We start from the raw sequence: 24,639 nt of genomic DNA, 5'->3' as shown, positions 1-24,639 counted from the left end.
GAACCTCTGAACTTGAAGATGGGCTGTTTGAAATAACACAAGCAGACAAAAGGAAAGAAAAAAGAATCAAAGACATTGAAGAAAATCTGAGAGAGATATCAGAGAACCTTAAGTGCTCAAATATCCGAGTCATGGGTATTCCAGAAGGGGAGGAAAACAGAGATTGCATTGAAAACATATTCAACAAAATAGTGGCAGAAAACTTCCCAGGTATAGGAAAAATCACAGATCTTCAGATCCAGGAAGCTCAACGATCTCCAAACGTATTCAACCCAAAAAGGCCTTCTCCAAGACATGTCATAGTCAAATTGGCAAAACTCAGAGACAAAGAGAGAATCTTAAAAGCTGCAAGAGAGAAGCGTCAAATCACCTACAAGGGAGCCCCAATCAGGCTAACATCAGACTTTTCATCACAAACCCTAAAAGCTAGAAAGGAATGGGATGATATATTCAAAATACTAAAAGACAAAGATTGCCAGCCAACAATACTTTACCCTGCAAGGCTATCCTTCCGAAATGAAGGGCAAATAGTATATTTCTCAGACAAACAAAAACTGCGGGAGTTCACTACCACCCGACCACCCTTACAAGAAATCCTCAAGGGAGTACTGGGTTTGGTTCCTGAAAAATAACTACCACTGCCATAAACACCCAAGAAGAATCAAAATGTCCATCATCGGATGAGTGGATACGGAAAATGTGGTACATCTACACAATGGAATACTACTCAGCTATAAAAACGAATGAAATACTGCCATTTGCAACAACATGGATGGACCCTGAGAGAATTATATTAAGTGAAACAAGTCAGGCACAGAAAGAGAAATACCACATGTTCTCACTTATTGGTGGGAGCTAAAAATTAATATATAAATTCACACTCACACACACACACAAAAAAAAAACCGGGGGGGGGGAAGGGAAGAAGATATAACAACCACAATTACTTGAAGTTGACAGGACAGGCAAACAGAGGGGACATCGGTGGGGGGAGGGGGGAGGGAGGAGGGAGGAGGGAGGTAGGTTTTGGTAAGGGGCAACAATAATCAGCCACAATGTATATCGACAAAATAAAATTTAAAAAAAAATTAATTTCGCTCGTTTATCTTTTACTTTTTTGATATGACTGCTGTTGGCTCATACTATATTTCTATTGGACAGTGCTGCTCTAAGGACAACAACAATGTTCCAGTTGGTAAAGGCTTTATTCTGACCTCTAACACCAGTATTAGAACAGAGACTATTAACTTTAAGCAGGTGATTAACTCTTAAAGATATAGAGGACTTAGCTTGAAGAACTGATAAAAATTAGAGCATTTAGATGTCTTTTGACTATACTCAGTAAATAATAGAGCTTTAAAAAAGTAGGCTTCTTAAGATCTTTGGGCCTCAGCGCTTACCTGGTTGGGGCAATATACTACAGTTGTCTCCAGAGTTTTCAGAATTTCTCACATGCAAGTTTGCTACTAAACCTATTTAGACAAAATAAAATAAGTAAATGTGGAAGGTTAGGGAGATTTTTTTTTTCCTCTGACCCAGATTTGTCTTTTTTATGTACCAGTGTTTCACTTTTTCTGTGAAGTTTCTTTCAGTTTTTATTGAACTCATAAATCATGGTGATTGAGATTTTGTTATTGGGTTGAATTCATTGCGCTTGGCTTTTTTTTCTTTCTTTTTTTTTTGTTTCTTAAATCTTTAACTTTTATTCTGAAATAATTTCCAACCTACAGAAAAAGTTACAAGAATAGTGCAAAGAACTTGGCTTCTCTTTTTCATAGGATAAGATTTCTTCCAGAAGACTCCTTCACTCTGTTGTGGTAGAGTATTATCATTACCTTGAAGTTCACTTGATAAGCCTAGCAGTGGAGAAAGCTTAAATTCAAACTGTGATTCTGTACTGTGAAAATTCCAGCAGTTTTCTGTATCGTTGAAAACTCTGAGCAAACTAAATGTTTTAAGAATTTATAATTTATTGTATGGATGTATTCTGTATTGGTTGGATTCAGAGGCACTATTCCAAAGTGGTTAAGAGCATGGGCTTTGGAGATAGACTCAGCGTAATCTTTACTGTAATCTAATTTGCCAAAGTCACTTTGGGCAACTGGTTGAATCTCCATTTTCTCATCTGTACAATATGGATGTAACCCTGCCATTATGAGGGATAGAAGGGGAGATAGATACAGTCTTTTAGCCAGAAAGAGCCCAGTCTTATTAATTGAAGTCTCTTATTAAAAGAGTCTGAGGATTGTGCAGAACTGTTTTTACTGTTCAACTGGGTTGCTTTAAAATAGATAGCCTATCTTGGATGAGTACTTTAAAGGTTCTTCTCTCTTAAGTCATCTGATTTCATTTTCTACATCTCTATACTACCCCTCCAACTGGGTCCACCTCTCTCCCACGTTCTGGCCGCATTCTGCTATACTGCTGCTGTCTTTGTATTCAAATCTTGGTGCACCAGTTTCGGGGAAGCGCCCTGGCAAGATAAACAGCTAACTCTTGGTGTCATTGGTCTTCTTTCATAGCATAACTTCATTGTGTTTTTATAAATAAAATCAGTGTGAGGATGGGAAGAAATAGTGTAGGTAAGTGAATACAACAGAGAACCCTTAGCCCCAGGGATGATGCCTCCGTATCTCCAGGGATTATTGTGAGAACTAAATGAAAACTGTTGTAATTATTTTTAATTTTTCACTGCTATAATGCTTTGTGAACATTTGTATAAAATGTTATCCTCTTTCAGATTATTTCCTGAGTACTTTATATGTAATCTTTTATCAATATCTGATAATATTTTAAGGAGAACCTTTATCCTACAAAATCTTATGGGTTTTATTAAAATATTTAAGCTTGTAGGTGCTTATAGAAACAAATCATATGCTTCTGGAAGAGTTAAAAGGTAAAAGTACTTGCATTTGATTTTAACTGAGAATATAAGTACCTTGTTTGGTTTTTGCTATTGCTATGCATGAAGAGTTTAACAATTAGACCTGTGCTGTCTAAAAGGACATCACTGGTTATGTGTGGCTGTGTAAAGTGAAATTAATTAAAGTTGAAAAAAAAATAAATTTAGTTCCTCAGTTGTGCTACCTCATTAACTTTAATATGGCTAGTGGCTACCATATTGGACAGCACATATGTAACATTTCCATCATAGCAGAAAATCTTAATTGAACAGCACTGAACTAGAGAGTGTGAGAAAATTAAATAAACACATGTTCTATTTAAATAGGAAGCATATCAAAGTCTGGGATATTTGCTACTAAAATTGCTTACCTTATTTATTATGATTCTATATAGTATCTGTAAGTATTGCAGTGAATGTTGTCATTCTAGGTACAAATTTATTATCTAGTTTCATATTCCTAAAATATTTTTTTCATTTTTATAAATAAATAAAATGTTGATGAATTTCAGTGTCTCCTTGCTTTTATCCCTTATATCCTGGTGTTGTACTAGAAGTTTCCATTTGTTTTTGCAACATTTAAGGATTTGGCTCTATTCCACTGCCATGGTCTTATGACCTAAAAAAAAATACTGCTGATGTTAAATAAGACTAATCATTTTCCATCTGAAAGATATGTCGATTAAGTTGTATACAAAGAATAGAAGGGTTTAAAAACAGTACAAATACATACCCCATCTTTTGTAATTATGAGCCTTTGGAAATTTTGAACAATGAGAAGCTTTATGTTGCTCTTATTTATCATACAGTATACTGTTGCATAAAATTTGCTTAGAGAATGGTGGTTATGAGGTTTATAATTCTCTTTCATTAAAATATAATTTAATTTTTTTAATTCTAGGAAGCTCTGCAAAGGATCATTTCAACACTGGCAAATAAAAATGATGAAATTCAGAACTTTATAGATACATTAAATCATACACTAAAAGGAGTTCAGGTATGAATCTTTTTTATTAAAAAATTTGTGTAAATATGTCACAATGAATGATTGAGTCCTATTTGAAGTATTAATATACTCTGTCAACTCTAAGTTGTAAATTAATGGAGGTGAGAGCAGGATTTTTAAATGGCTGATAGAGTAAAAATGCTTTCCTTGCTGTTCTTGCATTCTCCATGGAAAAATCAAATAGCAAGGGAGAAGGAAAACTCTCGAGTAGTAGTTACTAGTGAATATTATAGTGCTCACTTTTGTCTTTTTCCATTTGAGGTTTTTCTTTTCTAGCTCTGATTAGAGCAAGTTGTACCTTTTCGAAAGTACTAGGAAGTAAAGCATTTCTTTTACAGTAAATAGTGGAATGAAAATGTATATGGTAAGAGGTTTACTAGTAGAAGTAGATGAAAGGAAAACATGAAAGTAAAAGGTAAAGTGCCCAGTGAGGAGGGAGAGAAATACTTAAGGAAATGGTCTCAGGAGAATCCATGCTGTAAGTAATCAAATATTGATTGTGGTAGGGAACTAGAGATAATCTGATGATTCCTAGAAACATGCTGCCCACTAGGACTGAATCTAGAAGAAATAGAAAATCTGAAGAAATCAATAATGAGTAAAGAGACTGAATCAGTAATAAAGTCTCCAATCAAAGAAAAACTCAGAACATGATGGCTTCACTGCTGAATTCTACCCAACATTTAAAGAACTAATATCAGTCCTTCTCAGACTCTTCCAAGAAACTGAAGAGGAGAGAATACTTCAAACTCATTTTTACATGGCCATCATTACCTTGATACCAACGGCATACAAAGGACACTACGAGATGAGAAAACTACCAGCCATTATTCCTGATGAACATAGATGCAAAAATCCTTAATAAAATATCAGCAAACCAAATTCAGTGGTACATTAAAACGATCATTCATTATGACCAAGTGTGATTTAGCCTGGGAAGGATGGTTCAACATACATAAATCAATAAATTTGATACACTGTATTAACAAAATGAAAGACAAAAACCACATGATTATCTCAGTAGATGTAGAAAAAATTTGACAAAATTCAACATTTTTTTTGTGATAAAAACTCTCAACAAATTAGGTATAGAAGGAATGTACCTGAACACAGTAAAGGCCATATATGACCATCCCACAGGTAACATCATACTCAGTGAAGAAAAGTTGAAAGCTTTCTCTCTAAGATCAGGAACAAGACAAGGATGCTTACTCTTACTACTTCTATTCAACGTAGTACTGGAAGTCCTAGACAGACCAATTAATTAGGCAAGAAAAAGAAATAAAAGGCATCCAAATAGGAAAGGAAGGATGAAGTTGTCTGTTTGCTGATGACTTGTCTTGTATAGTCGTGCGTCAGTTAAAGGCAAGGATACGTTCTCAGAAATGCATGATTAGGTGATTTTGTCATTGTGTGAACATTATACAGCATACTTACACGAACCTAGATGGTATATAACCTGTTGCTCCTAGTCTGTGAACCTGTATAGCATGTTACTGTCCTGAATACTGTAGGCAGTTGTAACATAATGGATAGAATTTGTGTATCTAAACATAGAAAAGATACAACAAAAATACAGTATAAAAGATAAAAATGGTACACATGTATAGGGCACTTACCATGGAGCTTGCATGACTGGAAGTTTCTCTGGGTAAGAAAGTTAGTGAATAATGACTGAATGTGAAGGCCTAGGACAATATTGAACACTAGACTTTATAAACCCTGTACACTTAGTCTACTCTTTATAAAAAAAGTGATTATGCTGTGACCTTCTGATGGCTACATTGTCACTAGGTGATGTAGGAATTTTTCAGCTTCATTATAATCTTATGGAACCACCATAGTATATGCAATTTGTCATTGACTGAAATGTAGTTATGCAGTATATGAGTGTATATAGGAAACTCTGAAGACTCTACCAAAACTATTAGAACTGATAAATGAATTCATTAAAGCTGCAGGATATAAAACCAACACACAAAAGTCAGTAGCACTTCTACACACTAACAACGAGGTATCCAAAAAAGATATTAAGAAAACAATCCCATTTACTATAGCATCCAAAAAAAATAATTAGGAGTAAATTTTTTTATTTTTTTTTTGCTGCTGGCTGGTACAGGGATCTGAACCTGAGACCTTGGGGTTATAAAACTGTGCTCTAGCCAACTGAGCTAATCAGCCAGTCTTATTAGGAGTAGATTTAACTAAGGAAGTGAAAGATCTATGGATATGTACAGAAAACTATAGAACGTTGATGAAAAGTTGAAGTCATAAATAAATGGAAAGATCCATTTTCATGGATTGGAAGGCTTAATACTGTTAAAATCTTTATACTAAAAACAATCTACAGATTGAATGTGATCCCTATAAAAATTCTAATGTCATTTTTCACAAAAATAGAAAAACAATCCTAAGATCTGTATGGAATTGCAGAAGACCCCAAACAGCCAAACCAATCTTGAGCAAAAAGAACAGCTGGAGGTATCATACTCCTTGATTTCAAAATATCTTATAAAGCTATTGTAATCAAAACAGCATGGTACTGGCATAAAAACAAACACATCAACTGGTGGAACAGGACAGAAAATCCAGAAATAAACTCATACATTTAAGGCCAATTGATTTTTGACAAAGGTACAAGGACACTGTGGGGAAAGGATCGGTTCTTCAGTAAATGGTGTTATGAGAACTGGATATCCACGTGTAGAATAATGATATCACCTCACACCTGTTAGAATGGCTACTATCAAAGACTGAAGATAACAAGTTTTGGTGAGGATATGGAGAAAAGGGAACCCTGGTACACTGTTGGTGGAAATGTAAATTAGTACAAACATTTTGGATAACATTATGGATGTTCTTCAAAAAACTAAAAATAGAATTACCATATGATCTTGCAATTCCACTTCTAGGTATATATATCCAGAGGGATTGAAATTAGTATGTTAAAGAGATATCTCCACTACCGTGTTCATTGCTGCATTATTCACAATAGCTAAGATATGGAAGCAGCCTAAGTGCCCATCAGTGGATGAATTGATAAAATTTGGTATATATACACAATAGAATACTATACAGACTTTAAAAAGAAAGAAATTCTGTCATTCTCGACAAAGTGGATGAACCTGGAGGACATTATGCTAAGTGAAATAAGCCAGGCACAGAAAAACAGATATTACATGATCTCATTTGTGTGTGTGGAATCTAGAAAAGTTGAACTCACAGAAGCAGAGAGTTGAATGGAGGTTACCAGAGGCTGGGGTGTAGGGGTAAGGACATATGGGGAAAGGGATTATGTTGGTTAAAGGATACAAAGTTTCAGTTAGGAGGAATATGTTCTAGAGATCTGTTGCATAGTATAGTGACCATTGTTAATGATAATATATATTTCAAAATTGCTATAACAGTTTTTAAACGTTTTCACCACAAAAAAAGATAAGTAGGTGAGGTGATAGATATGTTAATTAGCTTGATTTAATCTTTCTATAGTGTGTACATATGTCAAAATATCATATTGTATGTATCCCATAAATACATGCACTTTTTATTTGTCAATTAAAAATAAAATAAGTTTTTAAAAAACATAACCTGGTGATGCTTTTCCATGAATGTGCCTCAGTGAATATAAGGGTCATTTCTTTGTGTAATAAGCATGGAAGATTTGTAGACAATAAATCCTTTTTTTTATTGTAATAGGAAAGGTTGTTTGTTTTAACCTAGGTAATTGCTTGTTTCTTGGCCTGTTAAATAATAGTTTCATAGTCTTTATATTTCCTTTATTTCCGAATTTGCTGTGATTGAAGTTAGTTGATTATGATCCTTATCATTTTAACCATCTTTCTTGAATTATTTTATTGGAAAATTTGGTGAATCAACTTCCTTTAAATAAGCAAAAATAGTGATTCTTAAACTCTTCATCTGTGGACAACAAAATCATCACATTTGACATCTGGAAAAAAAGACTTTAAGATAGAGCAGGATCAAACTATTCTTCTGATTGACACATTATTACAATTCTACCTTAGATTCCAGGGGAAAAAAAAATTGAGGGGGAATTGAACTACACCCTTGTTTTATAGATGGGGGCATAACTGCACCGTTGTTACCATAGTGGGCAAGAAACAGAAAGAATGTTCAACTGGTGATTGAGAGGAAAAGATTATTCCAATTTCTTTTTATAGTTGAATAAACTGTGGTCCAGGAGTTTAGGTGGCCGTACAAGTTTAGTTTCACACTGTTACTGAATGGTTAATGTGGGGATTTGAGTTAGGTCTTCTGCCTTCCAGACTGCATGTTCCTTCTTCTGCAGCTTGTTCTTAACACTATAAATAAACTAGTAAAATGATAAACACCACTTTGGGTGAGACTCCAGTGAGATGATGTGTGGTTTTTTTATAAAAAATTTTTACTGTAAGCAAAAGTTCGGACATAAGGTATTACTGTAGATTGTATATATTATTAGTTCTCTTAATCAGTGCCAATTTGCTTCTCTTAATAATTCATCTAAGTTGAAAAATGCCTTAACAGAATTTCTTCTGTTGCATAATTGTTGTAGGTGTGGATAGTGCTTATTGAGGGATTTCACAAATATTTAAAGTTATTTCTTATTGAAATAGCAGCATTAATGAGACTGAGGAACTCTGGAAGTCAGGAGATTTTAAATGCATTATTGACTATGCTAGTCGTAACTACTTGTGTGTCTATGGGCAATCACTTATCTGTATTTTAATTCATAAAATGTCGAAGTTTGACTACAAATTCTAGTCATTAGGTGATTTCTGATGTTCTTCATAGCACCAAAATTCAATGTTTGATAAATCTGTAGGATCCAGCAAGGAATTGCTTAGTCTCTTAAGTTCTGTGTAACTTATGTAAATGAAGTGTTTTAGGGAACCTGAAAGATTTTAAAATTTACACTAAATCAGCCTCATCCCTCTGTGCCCAAACTGTTCCTCAGAGTGACTGAGTTAAAATCTCTGCAGTATTTTATGAAAAGGTCTCACCAGTGATTCTGATATACACTGGTTAAGAACCACCAGGTTAGGGTTTGCTTTAGAGCCTAAAGGTCTGGATGAAGTTCAGAACCTTAGAACAACCTTTCACATTGTTCTGTGGAAACAGTATTATAAAAGTTGAAGAGAGAGTAAGGGCTAGTTGATAAAAGACAGCTTATTCACTCATAGCATAGCTGAAATAGTACTGTTAGTAGGAGCAGCCAGCTTCTTGCATTTATCTCTTTTTAAAGCCTTTAGATAGGGCTGGCCAGTTAGCTTAGTTGGTTAGCACCCAGCCTTGTTAACACCAAGGTGAAGGGTTACAATACCTGTACCAGCCAGCTGCCAAAAAAAAAAAACAAAAAAAAAACAAAGCCTTAAGACAAATATTAGAATTTTGTTATTTTAGGCTAAGATCATTATAATATAAGTAATCTGTTCTTTTTAGTATACCTCTTAGTTTTAAAATGTTTGATAGCTCTTCAGTAAAGTCATTGTTTGTTTTGTTTTTTAAACAGGAAAAGTCTTCTAACATACTTTCAGAGTTAGATGAAGAATTTGATAGTTTATACTCTATATTGGATGAGGTGAAAGAGAGTATGATTAACAGTATCAAGCAGGAACAAGTCCGTAAATCACAGGAGTTAAAGGTGAGATCATAGAACTATCATAGAAATTTTTGTCTATTTAATGCTTGATTTATTAAAAGCAAAAATAAGTGAATTTCTGAGTATGACTACCTTCACTTTGTAGAAGAATTGTTCTTAATTTTGTCTTGCCAAATATCTTTTTAAATTGCAGTAAAAAAAAATATAAAATTTACACTCAAACATTTTTAAGTGTACAATTTAATAGTGTTTAATATATTCACATTGTTGTGTAACAGATCTCTAGAACTTTTTCATCATATAAAACTGAAACTCTATACCCCTTGAACTACTCCTCTTCATTTCCTCCTCGTGCTAGCCCCTGTCAGTTGTCATACTATTTTCTGTTTCCATGATTTAGACTACTGTTGTTATCTTGTATAAGTGGAATTCTTTTGTCTTTTTTTGACTCTTTTATTTCATTCAGCCTAATGTCCTCAAGGTTCATTCATGTTGAAGCATGTGCCAGGATTTTCTCTGTTTCGTGTGTGTGGCTGAGTAACATTCCAATTATGTATATATCACATTTTCTTTATCCATTCATCTGTCTATGGATATTTGGGCTGCTTCCGTCTCTTGGGTATTGTGAATAATGTTGCAATGAATATGGCTATATAAATATCTCTTTGACATCCCTTTTTCAGTTCTTTGGGGTATATACCCAGAAGTAGAATTGCTGGATCATATAGTAATTCTCTTTTTAGTTTCTGAGGAACTGCCATATTGTTTTTCATAGCAGCTGCACCATTTTAAATTCCTACCAATAGTGCACAAGAGTTCCAGTTTCTCCATATCCTTGCCAACAATTATTTTCTGGGTTTTTTTTGGGGGGGGGTTGATAGTGGCCATTATAATGGGTGTGAGGTAGTTTTTCATTATGGTTTTGATTTGCAATTCTAGTGATAGTCTCTAATGACTAGTGATACTGAGCATTTTTTCAAATGCCTGTAGTCATCTGTGTATTTTCTTCGGAGAAATGTCTATTCAAGTTGTTTGCCTATCTTTTATTTGGTTTATTGTTTTTTGTTGTTGAGTTATAGGAGGAGTGCTTTCTACATTTTGTATATGAACCCCTTGTCAGATATATGCTTTGCAGTTATTTTCTCTTGTTCTGTAGGTTGCCTTTTTTCTTTTTTGGTTTTTTCCTTTAATATGGAGAAGTTTTTAAGTTTCATGTAGTCCCATTTGACTATTTTTGTTTTTGTTCTCATATGCAGGAAATAATTGCCAAACACAGTATTATGAAGCTCTTCCACCTAGGAGTTTTAATAGTTTTAGGGCTTCCATTTAGTTCTTTATTTTTAGTTAATTTTTGCATATGGTGTAAAGTAAGGGTTCTACTCTATTCTTTTGCATGTGGCTATTCAGTTTTCCCATCACCATTTGTTGAAGAGGCTGTCCTTTTCCCATTGTGTGGTCTTGGCACCCTTGTGAAATATCATTTGATCATATATGTGAGGGTTTATTTCTGGCCTCTCTGTTCTATTCCATTGGGTCTATGTGTCTGTCTTTATGCCATTACCATGCTGTTTTGATTACTGGAGTTTTGTAATATGTTTTGAAATCAGGACATGTTGGGACCTTTAACTTTGTTTTTCAAAATTGTTTTGACAATTCAGGGTCCCTTGAGATTCCATATGAATTTTAGAACTTTTTTCTGTTTCTGCAAAAATATCATTGGATTTTGATAGAGATTGCATTGAATTTGTAGATTGCTTTGGGCAGTATTGAATTTGTAGATTGCTTTGGGCAGTATGGGCATCAGGAAGCTGTGTTTTGTAGTTTTAAGTGTATCGGGTTTTTTGCCTCCTTTAAATTTACTCTAAAGTATTTTATTCTTTTTGATGCTATTATAAATGAGTTTGTTTTCTTAATTTCCTTCTTAGATTGTTCATCATTGGTATATAGAAATGCAGCTGATTTTTTTGTGTTGATTTTGATTATAGATATCTTTGAGAATCTGAAAACTATGGAGGAATACAGATGTTCTCTTTCTCTCTTAGAAACACACTACAACACAATTTCCCAGGATCAAATACCCTTTCAAATTTACAAAAAATTCCAAGGTTGAGGTTTGTTGTTTATATTTGGGAGTGAGGATTTTATTTCTTAAATCATTAAAAGATTATTCACTTAATCATAAGGTTTTTGTAGATTTCAATAAATAAGAAATATATTAACTTAAAAAACAAATAACACTGGAGAAGAAAGGAAAACTTAGCTTCTTAAGATGTAACCCACAACTCATGCTGTGCACATTTCTGTTCTTATGTCTGGAACCAGATCCTTCTTCACAGCACCAGTTTGGAAGTCCTTTAATAATCAATTTGCTTGATCTCCAACCTCCTTTTCTCCCTCCCCATACATTTACTCTGCCAGAGCATCTCTAATTGTCTTCATTTACCACCAGACAACATTTCTGTCACCCTAGCCCATACCACATATTAAATATGCCACCTAAGTGGCCATAAGTCGTATTTTTTTCCTCCTATTTTTCCCCACTTCCCATCAAGTGACAAAAATCTCATGCATTTTGAATCTGCATCATCTATTTTTATCAACCCTCTTTAACCAAATCTGGGTAAGTTATACTCCAATGCTCCTGATAGTATTTTCCTGTTCGCTTACCTCTAATTTCCAAATACCTGGTTGATGTCTGTTGTTTGTTGCAATCTTCTTTTGCTTAAATGTGTGTGCACAGTTTGTGTTTTTGGCACTGTTATAGAGGAGCTAGAAGCAGCCAATAGACACATTTTTTAAAACATGAAATTCTCTAGATAAAAGTAAACTGTTGTTAGCATCCATCTTTAGAGCAGGAACTTTGCCATTTAGGTTTAGAAAAATACTTCCTATTTGTCCCATATTTTTCATGTATCTTATTATATTGCTAGCTTTTAATTAATGGCAGTTGACTAACTAGCTTTTCTTAGGTCTTTTTTTCTAGTCTCCATTTCCTCAAAATTAACATACATTAGATAAGAATGTCTTATAATAATGACTTTAAAAAGCGTTGTTAGGAATTGAACTCATAATTATTCTACTACATTGGACTTAAAAAAAATTTTTTTTTATTTTACTTCTCAATATACATTGTAGTTGATTTTCATGCCCCTTTACCTTTTCTCCCCCCCCCCACCCCATCATGTCTGTTCACTTGACTTAAATAGTTCAAGGAAATTTTGTGGTTATTCTGTCTTCTTCCCCCTCCTTTATTTGTTTGTGTGTTTATTTATTTATTTTTAGCTCCCACAAATAAGTGAGAACATGTGGTATTTCTCTTTCTGTGCCTGACTTGTTTCACTTAATATAATTTTCTCTAAGTCCATCCATGTTGTTGCGAATGGTAGTACTTCATCCTTTTTTATAACAGAGTAGTATTCCGTTGTGTAGATATACCACAGTTTCCTTATCCAGTCATCAGATGATGGACATGTGGGCTGGTTCCAACTCTTGGTTGTTGTAAATAGAGCTGCAATAAACACTGGAGTACAGGTATCCCTTCGGCATGATAATTTCCATTCCTTTGGATATATTCCCAACAGTGGAATAGCTGGGTCATATGGTAGATTGATCTATAATTGTTTAAGGAACCTCTATACCATTTTCCATAAAGGCTGTACCATTTTGCAGCCCCACCAACAGGGTATGAGAGTTCCATTTTCTCTGAAACCTCTCCAGCACTTATCATTTTCCGTCTTTTGGATGTTAGTCATCCTAACTGGAGTGAGATGGTATCTGGTCTTGATTTGCATTTCCCAAATGCTGAGTGAGGTTGAGCATTATTTCATGTGTCTGTTGGCCATTCATATATCTTCTTTTGAAAAATGCTTATTCAGCTCCTTTGCCCATTTTTTAATTGGGTTATTTGTTTTTTTCTTGTAAAGTTGTTTGAGTTCCTTGTATATTCTGGATGTTAATCCTTTGTTAGATGTATATTTTGCAAATATTTTCTCCCAGTCTGTTGGTTGTCTTTTTACTCTGTTGATTGTTTCTTTTGCTGTGCAGAAGCTTTTTAATTTGACATAATCCCATTTGTTTATTTTTCCTTTGGTTGCCTGTGCTTTTGGGGTCCTATTCACGAAGTCTGTACGACTCCTACTTCCTGGAATGTTTCCCCTATGTTTTCTTTAAGGAGTTTTATTGTTTCAGGGTGTATATTTAATTCTTCAATCAATTTTGGGTTGATTTTGGTACATGGTGAAAGGTACGGGTCTAGTTTCATTCTCCTACATATGAGTATCCAGTATTCCCAGCACCACTTGTTGAAAAGGCAGTCTCTTCTCCAGTATGCAGATTTGCTGTGTTTGCCAAAGATCAGATGGCTGTAGGCATATGGATTGATTTCTGCGTTCTCTATTCTATTCCATTGATCTGTGTGTCTATTTTTATGCCAGTACCATGCTGTTTGGGTTATTTTAGCTTTGTCATATAGTTTAAAGTCAGGTAGTGTTATGCCTCCAGCTTTATTTTTTTTGCTCAGGATTGCTTTTGGCTATGTGTGGTCTTTTGTTGTTTCATGTAAATGTCTGGATAGCTTTTTCCATTTCTGAGAAAAATGTCACTGGAATTTTGATGGGGATTGCTTTGAATCTGTAGATCACTTTGGATAATATGGACATTTTCACATTGTTAATTTTCTGATCCAAGAGCATGGGATATCTTTCCATATTCTTGTGTCCTCTTTAATTTCTCTCAACAGTGGTTTGTAGTTCTCTTTGAAGAAATTTTTTACATCTTTGGTCAGCTTTATTCCTAAGTATTTTATTTTTTTGGTGGCTATTGTATATGGGCTAACTTTCTTGATTTCTTTTTCTGCATGTTCACTGTTGGAGTATAGAAATGCTACTGATTTTTGTGTATTGATTTTGTGTCCAGCAACTTTGCTGAAATCATTTATCAACTCTAGGAGTTTTTTTTATTGAGGCTTTAGGCTGTTCAACAAATAGGATCATATCGTCCACTAACAGGGACAGTTTGGCTTCATCCTTTTCAATCTGGATGCCTTTTATTTCCTTCTCTTCTTTGATTGCTCAGCTAGTACTTCCACCACTGTGTTGAATAGGAGTGGTGAGAGTGGGCATCCTTGTCTAGTTCCTATTTTTAAGGGAAAAGCTTTCAACTTTTCCCTATTTAGGATGAAATGGGCAGTGAGTTTATTGTTTATGGCTTTAATTATGTTGAGATACTTTCTGGCTATGCCTAACTTGTAGAGAGTCTTTTTCATGAAAGCATTTGACAAAATTCAACTTTCTTTTCAGCATCTATAGAGATGATCATGTAGTTTTTGTCTTTGCTTTTATTGATGTGTATCACATTTATTGATTTGCATTTGTTGAACCAACCTCGCATCCCTGGGATGAATCCCACTTGATCATGGTGTATAATTTTGTGTATGTGTTGCTGTATTCTGTTAGCTAGTATTTTATTGAGGATTTTTGCATCTATATTCATCAAGGATATTGGCCACTAATTTTCTATGTTTGAAAACTACTTTGTCTGGCATCTTTGTCTGGTTTCATATCAGGGTGATTTTTGCCTCATAGAATGAGTGGGAGAATGGCCTCTATTCCAATCTTTTGGAACAGTTTGTAGAGTATTGGTATCAGTTCCTCTTTGAAGGTTTGGTAGAACTCTGCAGTGAACCCGTCCAGTCATGGGCTTTTCTTTGTTGGGTGCCTTCTGATAACAGCTTCAATCTCTTTTATTGTTATTGGTCTGTTTAGATTTTCTATATCTTCTTGGCTCTGTTTTGATAGTTTGTATGCATCCAGAAATTTATCCATTTCCTTCAGATTTTCAAATTGGTTGGCATATAGTTATTTGTAGTAGTCTCGAATGATTCCTTGTATTTCTGAGGTACCAGTTGTAATATCACCTTTTTCATTTCTAATTTTTGTTATTTGAGTCTTCTCTCTTCTTTTCTTAGTTAATCTTGCTAAAGGTTTGTTAATTTTATTTATCTTTTCAAAAAAACCACTTTGTTTCATTGATCTTTTGTACTGTTTTTCGGGTTTCTACTTCATTTAATTCTGCTCTGATCTTAATTCTTTCTTTCTGTCTACTAACTTTAGGTTTGGATTGTTCTTGTTTTTCTAGATCTTTAAGATGAAGCGTTAGGTTGTTTATTTGCCATCTTTCCATTCTTCTGAAGTAAGCATTTAATGTGATAAATTTCCCCATTAATACTGCTTTTGCAGTATCCCACAGGTTTTGGTATGATGTGTCATTATTTTCATTAGTTTCAAGAAATTTTTTGATATCCTGTTTAATTTCTTCTTGGACCCATATGTCATTAAGTAGAATGTTGTTTAATTTCCATGTTTTTATATAGTTTCCAGAGTTTCGTTAACTATTGATTTCTAATTTAAATCCATTGTGATCTGAAAAAATACATGGAGTAATTCCAGTTTTTTGGAATTTGTTGAGACTTGTTTTGTGACCTAACGTGATCTATCCTCGAGAATGTTCCATGTGCTGATGAGAAGAATGGATATTCTGAGGTTGTTGGATGGAATATCCTGTAGTTATCTGCCAAGTCCAATTGGTCTAAAGTATTGTTTAGATCTTGTGTTTCACTATTGATTTTTTGCCTAGATGATCTGTCCAATGATGAGAGTGGGGTGTTCTCAGGTCCCCTGCTATTATGGTGTTAGTGTCTATCTCTTTCTTTAGATCTTTAAAAATTTTAAATTTTAAATTTAAAAATTTCTTTAGATTTTTAAAAATTGTTTTTATCATCTTCATCATGTATTGTTATGCTTGCCCTGAACATAGTTTAGAGTTGTAAAGGAATTTGAAAAGCCTTGAAAACATTCTACATTGTAATGATTAAAATTCATATTTGAGAACCTAGATTCATATGTCTGTTAGCACAATTTTTAGGGTAAGTCAATGATAATATTTAATTACCATTGTCTCATTTTTATGCATTCATTCAGTGAAGTTTGAGTAATTCAGTAAAAAAGGGCTATGATGGATTTTAGGTATAGAGTTAGTGAACAAAGCAACTCCTACCCTCATGGAATTCACATTCTAATGGAAGGTAATTTGGAAGAAGTGCAAAAAAAGGAAAATCAGATCCTTTTGTCAAAGAGATTAGAATTTATAGGAGTAAGCAAAAATCTATATAAGATAAATATCTGATTTAAGAATAATGTTGATAAAAGCACTGTACAGCTATACGTAATACAAGGGGGTCGTGAAAGGAGCTATTCATAATACAAAGGGGTCATGAGATAAGGAGCAGTTCTGTAGAAGTTGGTTTGAAGAGCTTTGAGGGATTAATGGCTTACTTAATAAAAGAAAGAGAGTCACTTGTTGAGATAATAAAAGATTAAAAGTCTATAGGAGTCTTATTTTGAAAGAAAGTCAGTGCTGATTTGGCGGAGAGCTCTAATAGCATTCATGTTATGGCATGTAGGTTTTGATCTTTAAGAGTGTTGTCTTTTCTTAATTCAAGATGTTGAAGATTTTCAGAATTTGACACTCTCTACTTGTTGTGGATTTCTGGTTTAAAATATGTCTTTAAACGTCCAGAAGTAGTGTGATATTTCTTTTCATATCTGAACTTATTTTCTGACAGCCTTATATAGAGCTGGATATATGTGTGCGCATGTAAAATCTACAATGTTGTTAATGCTTTTCTTAGAACAGGTTGCATATTGCTCTTGTAAACTATTGAATTTATATTTTTTAGTTGTTTACTAAATCCTCAGCAATACATACTTGGGTCATATAAATTTATTTAAATTCTTTTTGTCTTAGAGTCTTAGGTGAACCCTGTCCCCTTTGAGTTTTCTAAATGTTAATAACAGTAATGAAAGTAATGATTTTTTGCAACTGATCTGATTCATAGAAGTCTTCCATTAAAATTGTATTTAGACTATTTTTAAATGGGATGACTTTAAATTTTTGATTAAGTATCATATCAAGTTTATTATTAGCTGTTGATTTTCAATGGGGAATTTCAAATGTGGCAGAAAATGGAAGTGGTGAAAGCAAGGATGTTAGTACTATCTTCTCTTCGTGTGTCACCATTTCAGCACTACATTTTTTCCAATGATTTCATTAGTTTTTTTTTTCTTCTTTTATCTTACACTTTATTATCCTGTGTGATTTTTAATATTTATCTCTCCTCAGTACCACAAAAATTTTGGCAATTTTTTTCATAGGAATGGTGATCTAGGGGAGATCAAAGTTTACCAAGGGGACAAATAGGTGGTTGTAAAATTAGACTGAATTATGTAAACATAAACTTAGCAAACATAACTGTTCATTCTTGAACATATTCTTGTGTTATGATTCAAAGGAAAAGCTATGGTGATATCAGCCTACTGGAAATTCAGATGTAAAGCTTTCTTGGGATAGTTTAAAAAGCAAATGAAAAAAAGTATCATACATTGGCTCCTGATGCCGTTTCCTTCTTCAGTTGGAGGTATAGAGAAACTCTGTTCTTCCTTAAGGTTCACAAGGTTATTCATAATTCTTCTGAATAACTGGTAAATCAGTGCCCTTTAAATTGTATTCCTCTGCACACCACCTTTTTTTGCTTTTTTCCTTGACTTCAAAGCAAAAATATATAGCATTTTCTTAGAATAAGATATTATTTAATCTCAAACTTTGACCTCAGATTGGACTCTTACTTTTAATAATCCCTTGAGATGTATTCCTTATTCTTGGTATTTTTGACTTTAACACTACATTGACTTTGTCTGCCCCATTCATCTTATGTAGACCATTTGTAACTATTTCGTTTTCAGTGATTTTGCTTAAACCTTTCATAAAACTCATGTACAAATGGGATATTTGAAATGGTGGTTTGTTAATTTTTGTTTGTTACTCATAGTTACTCACAGGAAGAGCAGTATTTTTATGAAATTATGGTTTGGTTCTTATAATAATACATATAAAAACCTGTTTTAACCCCAAATATGACTGAACTAGTCTACTTTTCCAAAGTAAAATAATAGAACACATCAGAAACCAATAAAATGAGCCATGGCTTATCTTTAGTGCTGATCTTAAGGGAAAAATAAGTAGATTTGAATATGGAATAGGTTATTAACAAATATTTTGAAGAAGAATCTTGGATATATTTAAAAGCTTAAATATGGATGTTTTTTTGTTTGAAGGTATCACTAACAGTCTTTTTACTTTACCTACAAATAATAGAACTGAATAAGAAAGATTGTGTTAAGTGGAATTAATATGTGAGCAATGAAGACAGAGCACGACATTGTAACAGTTGCTGTCTTTTGTTCCTCTTTTTTCCTTTTGAATTCTTGCATTTGTGGTTCCCGTGCTATCCAGTCTTGGAAACTATAAATTAACATTTGTATATTAGTGTGCATTACCTGAGTACTGTGATAAATGCAGTACTAAGATTGTGCTTAACTGAACGTACCTGTAATTAGATTCACAAACTTCAACTTAAATGGTTAAATATCAAGAAATTTGGTCTTCATTACAGAGGATGTTGCCTTTAGATAAATTAGATATTTTAGTTTAAATTATAGACAGTTTTCTGACTACTCTGATTAAGAAGAATCTTTAAGTAAATTTGGTCCCAATTATTTATAATAGTTGTTTTGTTTTAAATGATGAGTATGTCTATCTGTATGCAGATAAGCTGTTTTAGATAAATTATGGAAAGAAGTACAAAGTATTAAAATAATTAAAATTTGTTATATATATGACTGATCATGAGTATCTTGCTTCAGTAGCTCTCTGAAATATTTTTTTTAGTTATTGCTATTAAAAATATTTGTAAGTTCATTTTCACAATATCTATTTAAAGATTCTGATAGCAACAGGAAACTTCCTTTTAATGACCTAGTTTTTTTCCCCTAGAGTCAGCTTACTCAATGTAATAATGCTCTGGAGAACTCTGAAGAACTACTAGAATTTGCGACAAGGTCGTTAGAGATAAAGGAACCTGAAGAATTTTCAAAGGTACAAAAAAACCAACCAAAAAAATTACACTAATACACTTAAAAGGGAAAATGGTGTTTTTTTAAAAAAAAAAGTATTTTTAAAAAATTTTTTGATTTGTTTAGTCATTTCTAATATTAAAAGTCTTGGGTTTCTTGATAAGTAAAGTGCTAGCTATTATTCATTTATCCCCAAAAAGACACTTAGAAGTATGTAGCTTTGGGATCATGAACAAATTAATTTTGGCTTAAATTTTCTTTAGTACTCAATTCAGATTAGTCAAGTTATTTTTTTTTTTCAGTTACACCCCTATTGGTAATTTGTTTTAAAAGTACTTGTGTACTTTAACTGAATCAGTACCTTTGTTATAACATTTTATGACTAAGGAAAGAAGATTGATATTGCTATTAAAATGTTTAAATTAGTTTTCATTCTTGGAGCTGACTGAGAACATACTTGATGCATATGAGCACTGCAACCTTGTCAAATTTATTATTAGGGACAAATGTTCTACTCCTTAGCTTAAGTAATCATTTGAATGTTTTATTAAAATACAAAAATGTAGGTCCTTGTTGAAGGCGGGTATGTTTAGTATAAAATATAAAGAATAGAGCAAGAAGCTTGGTAATGTTTTAACTTTAAACCCTGGTGTTTAAGAGATTGTGAATTCTAAATTGTAATTCTTATTTTAAGTAGGGTCATTTTTAAATGATTACCAGCTTATCAAATCAAAACTCAGGGATACAGAATATACAAAAAATTGTATGAAAAGAGTGGGAAATTAAGCTATATAATTAGCAAAATATTACTATATAGTTATCAAGGTAAGATTTGAGTTTAATGTTATTTACTTCATCTTTGTGGACTATGTAATGAGCTTCATTAATGCTAGAAAGGTGGTTTTATAATCCACTTGTGTCCAGTTAATTTTTTCATTTTATGAGTTCTGTGAATTTGAATGCAGAAAAAACTTTTGAGCAGGTAACATTTGCCAGCTTACAACTTTGCATTTTAAAATTGAACTTTAATAATCGAATTCTTCAACAAAATGTATCAAACCAAAAATTCTTTTGATATAAACAAGTACACTAATTAATTCTTAAATTTGGAGGTGAGTTGTGTAGTTTACCTTTGCACTTGGGAGAACTTATTGTACGAGAGGAATTATGAGGGAAATGTATCATACTGTAAAGTACTTTAAGAGTATGATATGTCACCTATCCAGAGGGCAGTTTTATGATAACTTTAAGTATCTGGAACATAGCCAAGAAACATGCAGAAAGCAAAAGATTTCTGAGATATTAAAATCAGTGCCATGGAATTCATTCAGGAAGTAATATCCTCTATTCACAAGTTTCACAGAATCTGTTGACTGTTAATTTGTTCATAGTACTACAGGTTGAGCATCCCTAATCCAAAAATTTTAAAATATGAAATGTTGCAAAATTCAAAACTTTTTTTTTAGGGGGGGCGACTGATCTGAACCCTCGACCTTGGTGTTATAAGGTGGCTCTCTAACCAACTGAGCTAACCAGTCAGCCCACAAAATTCCAAACTTTTTGATTGCTGACATTATGCTCAAAGGAAATGCTCGTTGGAGGATTTTGGATTTTCGGATTAGGGATGCTCAACTAGTATGTGTTCTGCATATATTCCAAAATTCAAAAAATCTCAATCTGAAACATTTCTGGTACCAATCATTTCAGATAGGGAATACTCAACCAAATTTTTAAGTTTTTTGCTTTCTGTTCATTAGTTGTCTAAAGATTCTCTTTCTAATGGAGTAGGGCAGCTGTTAATGACAGGCATAATCATAGCAGCAAGAATTAACAACTGACAGCCTGAGAGTGAGGAAGAAGACAGGAAAACTATAAAATGTGGGCACAGATAACTCAAAAATAACTTGAATTCAGTTGCATTTAAATAGGGACTGGTGCTTGGAAAAAATGTGATAAAAGTTTGTTTCTTCCGAGTTTTTCTTTCTGCTGATGTTTTCAGAGATTTTCTCTCCCCTTCCTCTCAAATGGTACCCTTTTCTCTTTCTCTCTCCTTTGTTCTTTCCAGTTTTGTTTCTGTTAAAATTTGTTCACAACAGATTGTAACTTGGAAAGGTTCTGATAAAATAAGTCACATTATGGTTAAATATATTTTCTTAGTATACTACTTTGTTTCTTTTATCTTAATATTTTGGTCTTGTGTTCTAGCACTTTGTAGTACTATTTAGTAGCTTAAACCATTTGAAGATGTGGTTAAATGAATTATTTGTCAGTGTTTCCTATCCAGAAATCTGAGTTTATTGTTCAAGAAAAGTTCTTCACTGAGAGCTGCTTGTAATTTCTTAGTATGTACTAGTCCACTTTCTGTTGCTTATAACAAATACCTGAAACTGGGTAATTTTAAGAAAACAAAGTTTATTTCTTACAGTTTTGGAGACTGGGAAATTTGTGGTCCAGGGGGTACATCTGATGAGGGCCTTCTTCTGTTCTGGGAATTCTCTACAGCGTCCTGTGGCAACACAGGCAATCACGTGGCGAGAATGCCATGAGCAAGAGAGAGCTAAAGTACTCACCTGCTCTAGTTATAAGGCCATCAGAGCCACTCCGTGATAACCAATTAAACCATTAACCCATCAATCCATGAATAGATTAATCTGTTCACAAAGGGCACAGTCTTCCTGATTCAGTCACCTGCTAAAGGTCCTACCTTTCAACACTTCCACATTGTAGATAAGTCTTTCACATGAGCTTTGGAGGGGACAGTTAACCTATATCATGGTATGTCCAAATAGTATTCAGATAATGGTTTGATTCCAAATCAGAAACTAGGTTCACTTTCCTAGCCAGCTGCATGGAGTATAAGCCTTTTCAAATACCTAGTTGCTGACAGAATACGGACAGATGCCTTTGAAGACAAATTATTAGATTAGCAGTATATTGTTAGGTATCTGGAAAAAAAAATCTTTTAAGATACACTGTTTGTGAATATCTTATATTAAAGTGCTTAAATCAGATTAATATAAATAGCTCGTAGGGACAAAAAGTAACATACTAAAATTCATACTAAAATGTTTCCTTTCATACTTCATTTTTTTCAAAAAGAGTGTTTTTAAGTATTAATATTTAAATTATCACATTGCAGTACCTCAGCATGAAAACTGAATATAGAACTAGACTATTTACCATCATTATACAGTCTGAAAGTGAACAAGTAAAAATAGCACAAATAGAAAAGGATTTTAGAACATACTTTCACCAATTTCTTTTTAAACTGCTGGAAGTTTGGTTGATAGTAAATATATGCAAAAAGATCACTAGCAAATGGATTCTGGATCATTAGATCTATTCCTGGATGGACATGTAGGCAAAACTCCACCAAATCTGAGTTCTCTGCTAATAGCTGGCCTGTAGAACACTGCTTGGATTCTTTGCCAAAATTAATATTCCTATTGCTACCCTGAATTTAGACCTTGAATTCTCCCTATGAAAAGAGCTAGGCCAGTGGAACAGTTTCCAAGTCAATATAGCTAATTAGCCACCTCATCACAGTGATGGCTGTACATAATCTAGATGTTGGACTAGAAAGGAGAGAATGGTTTCCCACGGGTGCCTCGCACCTATGGGATAAAAAAGGAATAAATGGAATAAAAGTACAGAGTAAGTTGAAAGGGGAACAGTGTCTTCTGCATTTGATCACAGATGAAAAGGGAGAATGGGTTTACTGTATTTTTCTCTTCTGACTCACAATAATTCACTAGTAGAATATTGTTCAGCGAGTGTAAGGCTCTGACCACTGGCAGGAATGAATAAGGGGAAGGGCGGAAGCTCACTCAGTACTTTCAGGGGAGCGGAAGTATTGGCAGAAACTCCTTCCCTAGGCTGAAGTCAGGAATTCTGGGAGAGGAGACGACCATCAACAAAAGCATGAATGTTTCAGCTTTGAAGGCAATTTAAAAGCAAATCTAAATATTTGTTAAGCATAGCTTAAACTGTAATTTTCACCTTTATTTCAATTGTGGATGTTTATGTTTTATAGAAATTCAGTCTCCTTTTATACTAAGTACTTAAAGAGCAGATGTATGCAGTACTGTATTTCAAAGTTTCTTTCAAGTTTCTTATTGTGGCTTTGTGACCAAAGACTTTTTTAAATGATCGTGCTTTTTGAAAAACAGTTTTTTTGTGAACAGATAAATACTTGTATAAGTATAGAAAACATGAAACCTCTAATTTGGTTTTTTTCAAAGGCTGCTATTTTTGCCTAAAAAATAGCATTTTAAAGCCATCTCTTTTTCCCTCTCTCTTTCTATAAAAAGAGAAAAATAACTATATTAAAGAGAAATATAGGAACAGTAAGGTGCTTAATCTTCAAAGTGTGTGATAAATTCACAGAAGAAAATCATTTCTATATCCACTCATTGCAGATTAAAAACAAGAGAGAGTGGGAAAAGATCTGGTTTTAACTTCTTTATATTTAATTGGCAATTATGAAGAACTATTTGATTACTCCTACATTGTACTTTTATTACAATTCTACTTAAGGAAGTTTGGTCTCAGGTGACAGATTCCTATGACTGATAAATTAAAGGATCAGAATTGTAAGATTTATTTTAAAAACAATGAACTGAGAGATGGAAGGAGGAAAAGGAGGGAAGAAGTGGGAAAGAGGAAGGAGCCATCTCTGATACAAATACAGAGAAATGAAATGTTGGCAAACTGGATTTCAGTAGAGGATCTAAATAATGATGCTGAACAAAGTAATATGACTAATACTTCTTGGAGATTTTCTGTCGTTTTTTCGTGACCAGCACTCAGCCAGTGAGTGCACCGGTCAGTCCTATATAGGATCCGAACCCGCGGCGGGAGCGTCGCCGTGCTCCCAGCGCAGCACTCTACCAAGTGCGCCACGGGCTCGGCCCTTCTTGGAGATTTTCTAATAATATACTGTATCATAACCTAAAAATAAATATAAGTATTCACCAAGGCTTCTTCATAATTCACTAAGTGGAATTATGTAGTACAAATAAATGTGTTGGTAACAGAGCAGAGGTAAATCCGTGGATCAGGTGGTATGTAATTGACAAAATTCCCTACTCTTAAAATTGAAACTTAGAGAAATCAAGCTACATAGTAATATGTATCTTTTGGGCACCTTTCTGCTTTGGGG

At 33.6% G+C, this 24,639-nt stretch overlaps 1 protein-coding gene across 2 annotated transcripts in view; it reads left to right on the top strand.

Moving 5' to 3' along the window:
- FSD1L (fibronectin type III and SPRY domain containing 1 like) overlaps positions 1–24,639 on the top strand; it is a 91,794-nt gene that overhangs the window by 21,292 nt on the left and 45,863 nt on the right. For both annotated transcript variants that reach the window (XM_063081724.1, XM_063081723.1), the window contains exons 2-4: positions 3,804–3,899; positions 9,421–9,552; positions 19,399–19,500. In XM_063081724.1, the coding sequence (XP_062937794.1) occupies positions 3,804–3,899; positions 9,421–9,552; positions 19,399–19,500 (330 nt within the window). The remainder of the gene's footprint in view (positions 1–3,803; positions 3,900–9,420; positions 9,553–19,398; positions 19,501–24,639) is intronic.

This window comes from Cynocephalus volans, chromosome 17, assembly GCF_027409185.1.
Source record: "Cynocephalus volans isolate mCynVol1 chromosome 17, mCynVol1.pri, whole genome shotgun sequence".
NCBI classification, from domain to species: Eukaryota; Metazoa; Chordata; class Mammalia; order Dermoptera; family Cynocephalidae; genus Cynocephalus; species Cynocephalus volans.
This window is presented reverse-complemented; position numbering and strand designations above follow the sequence as displayed.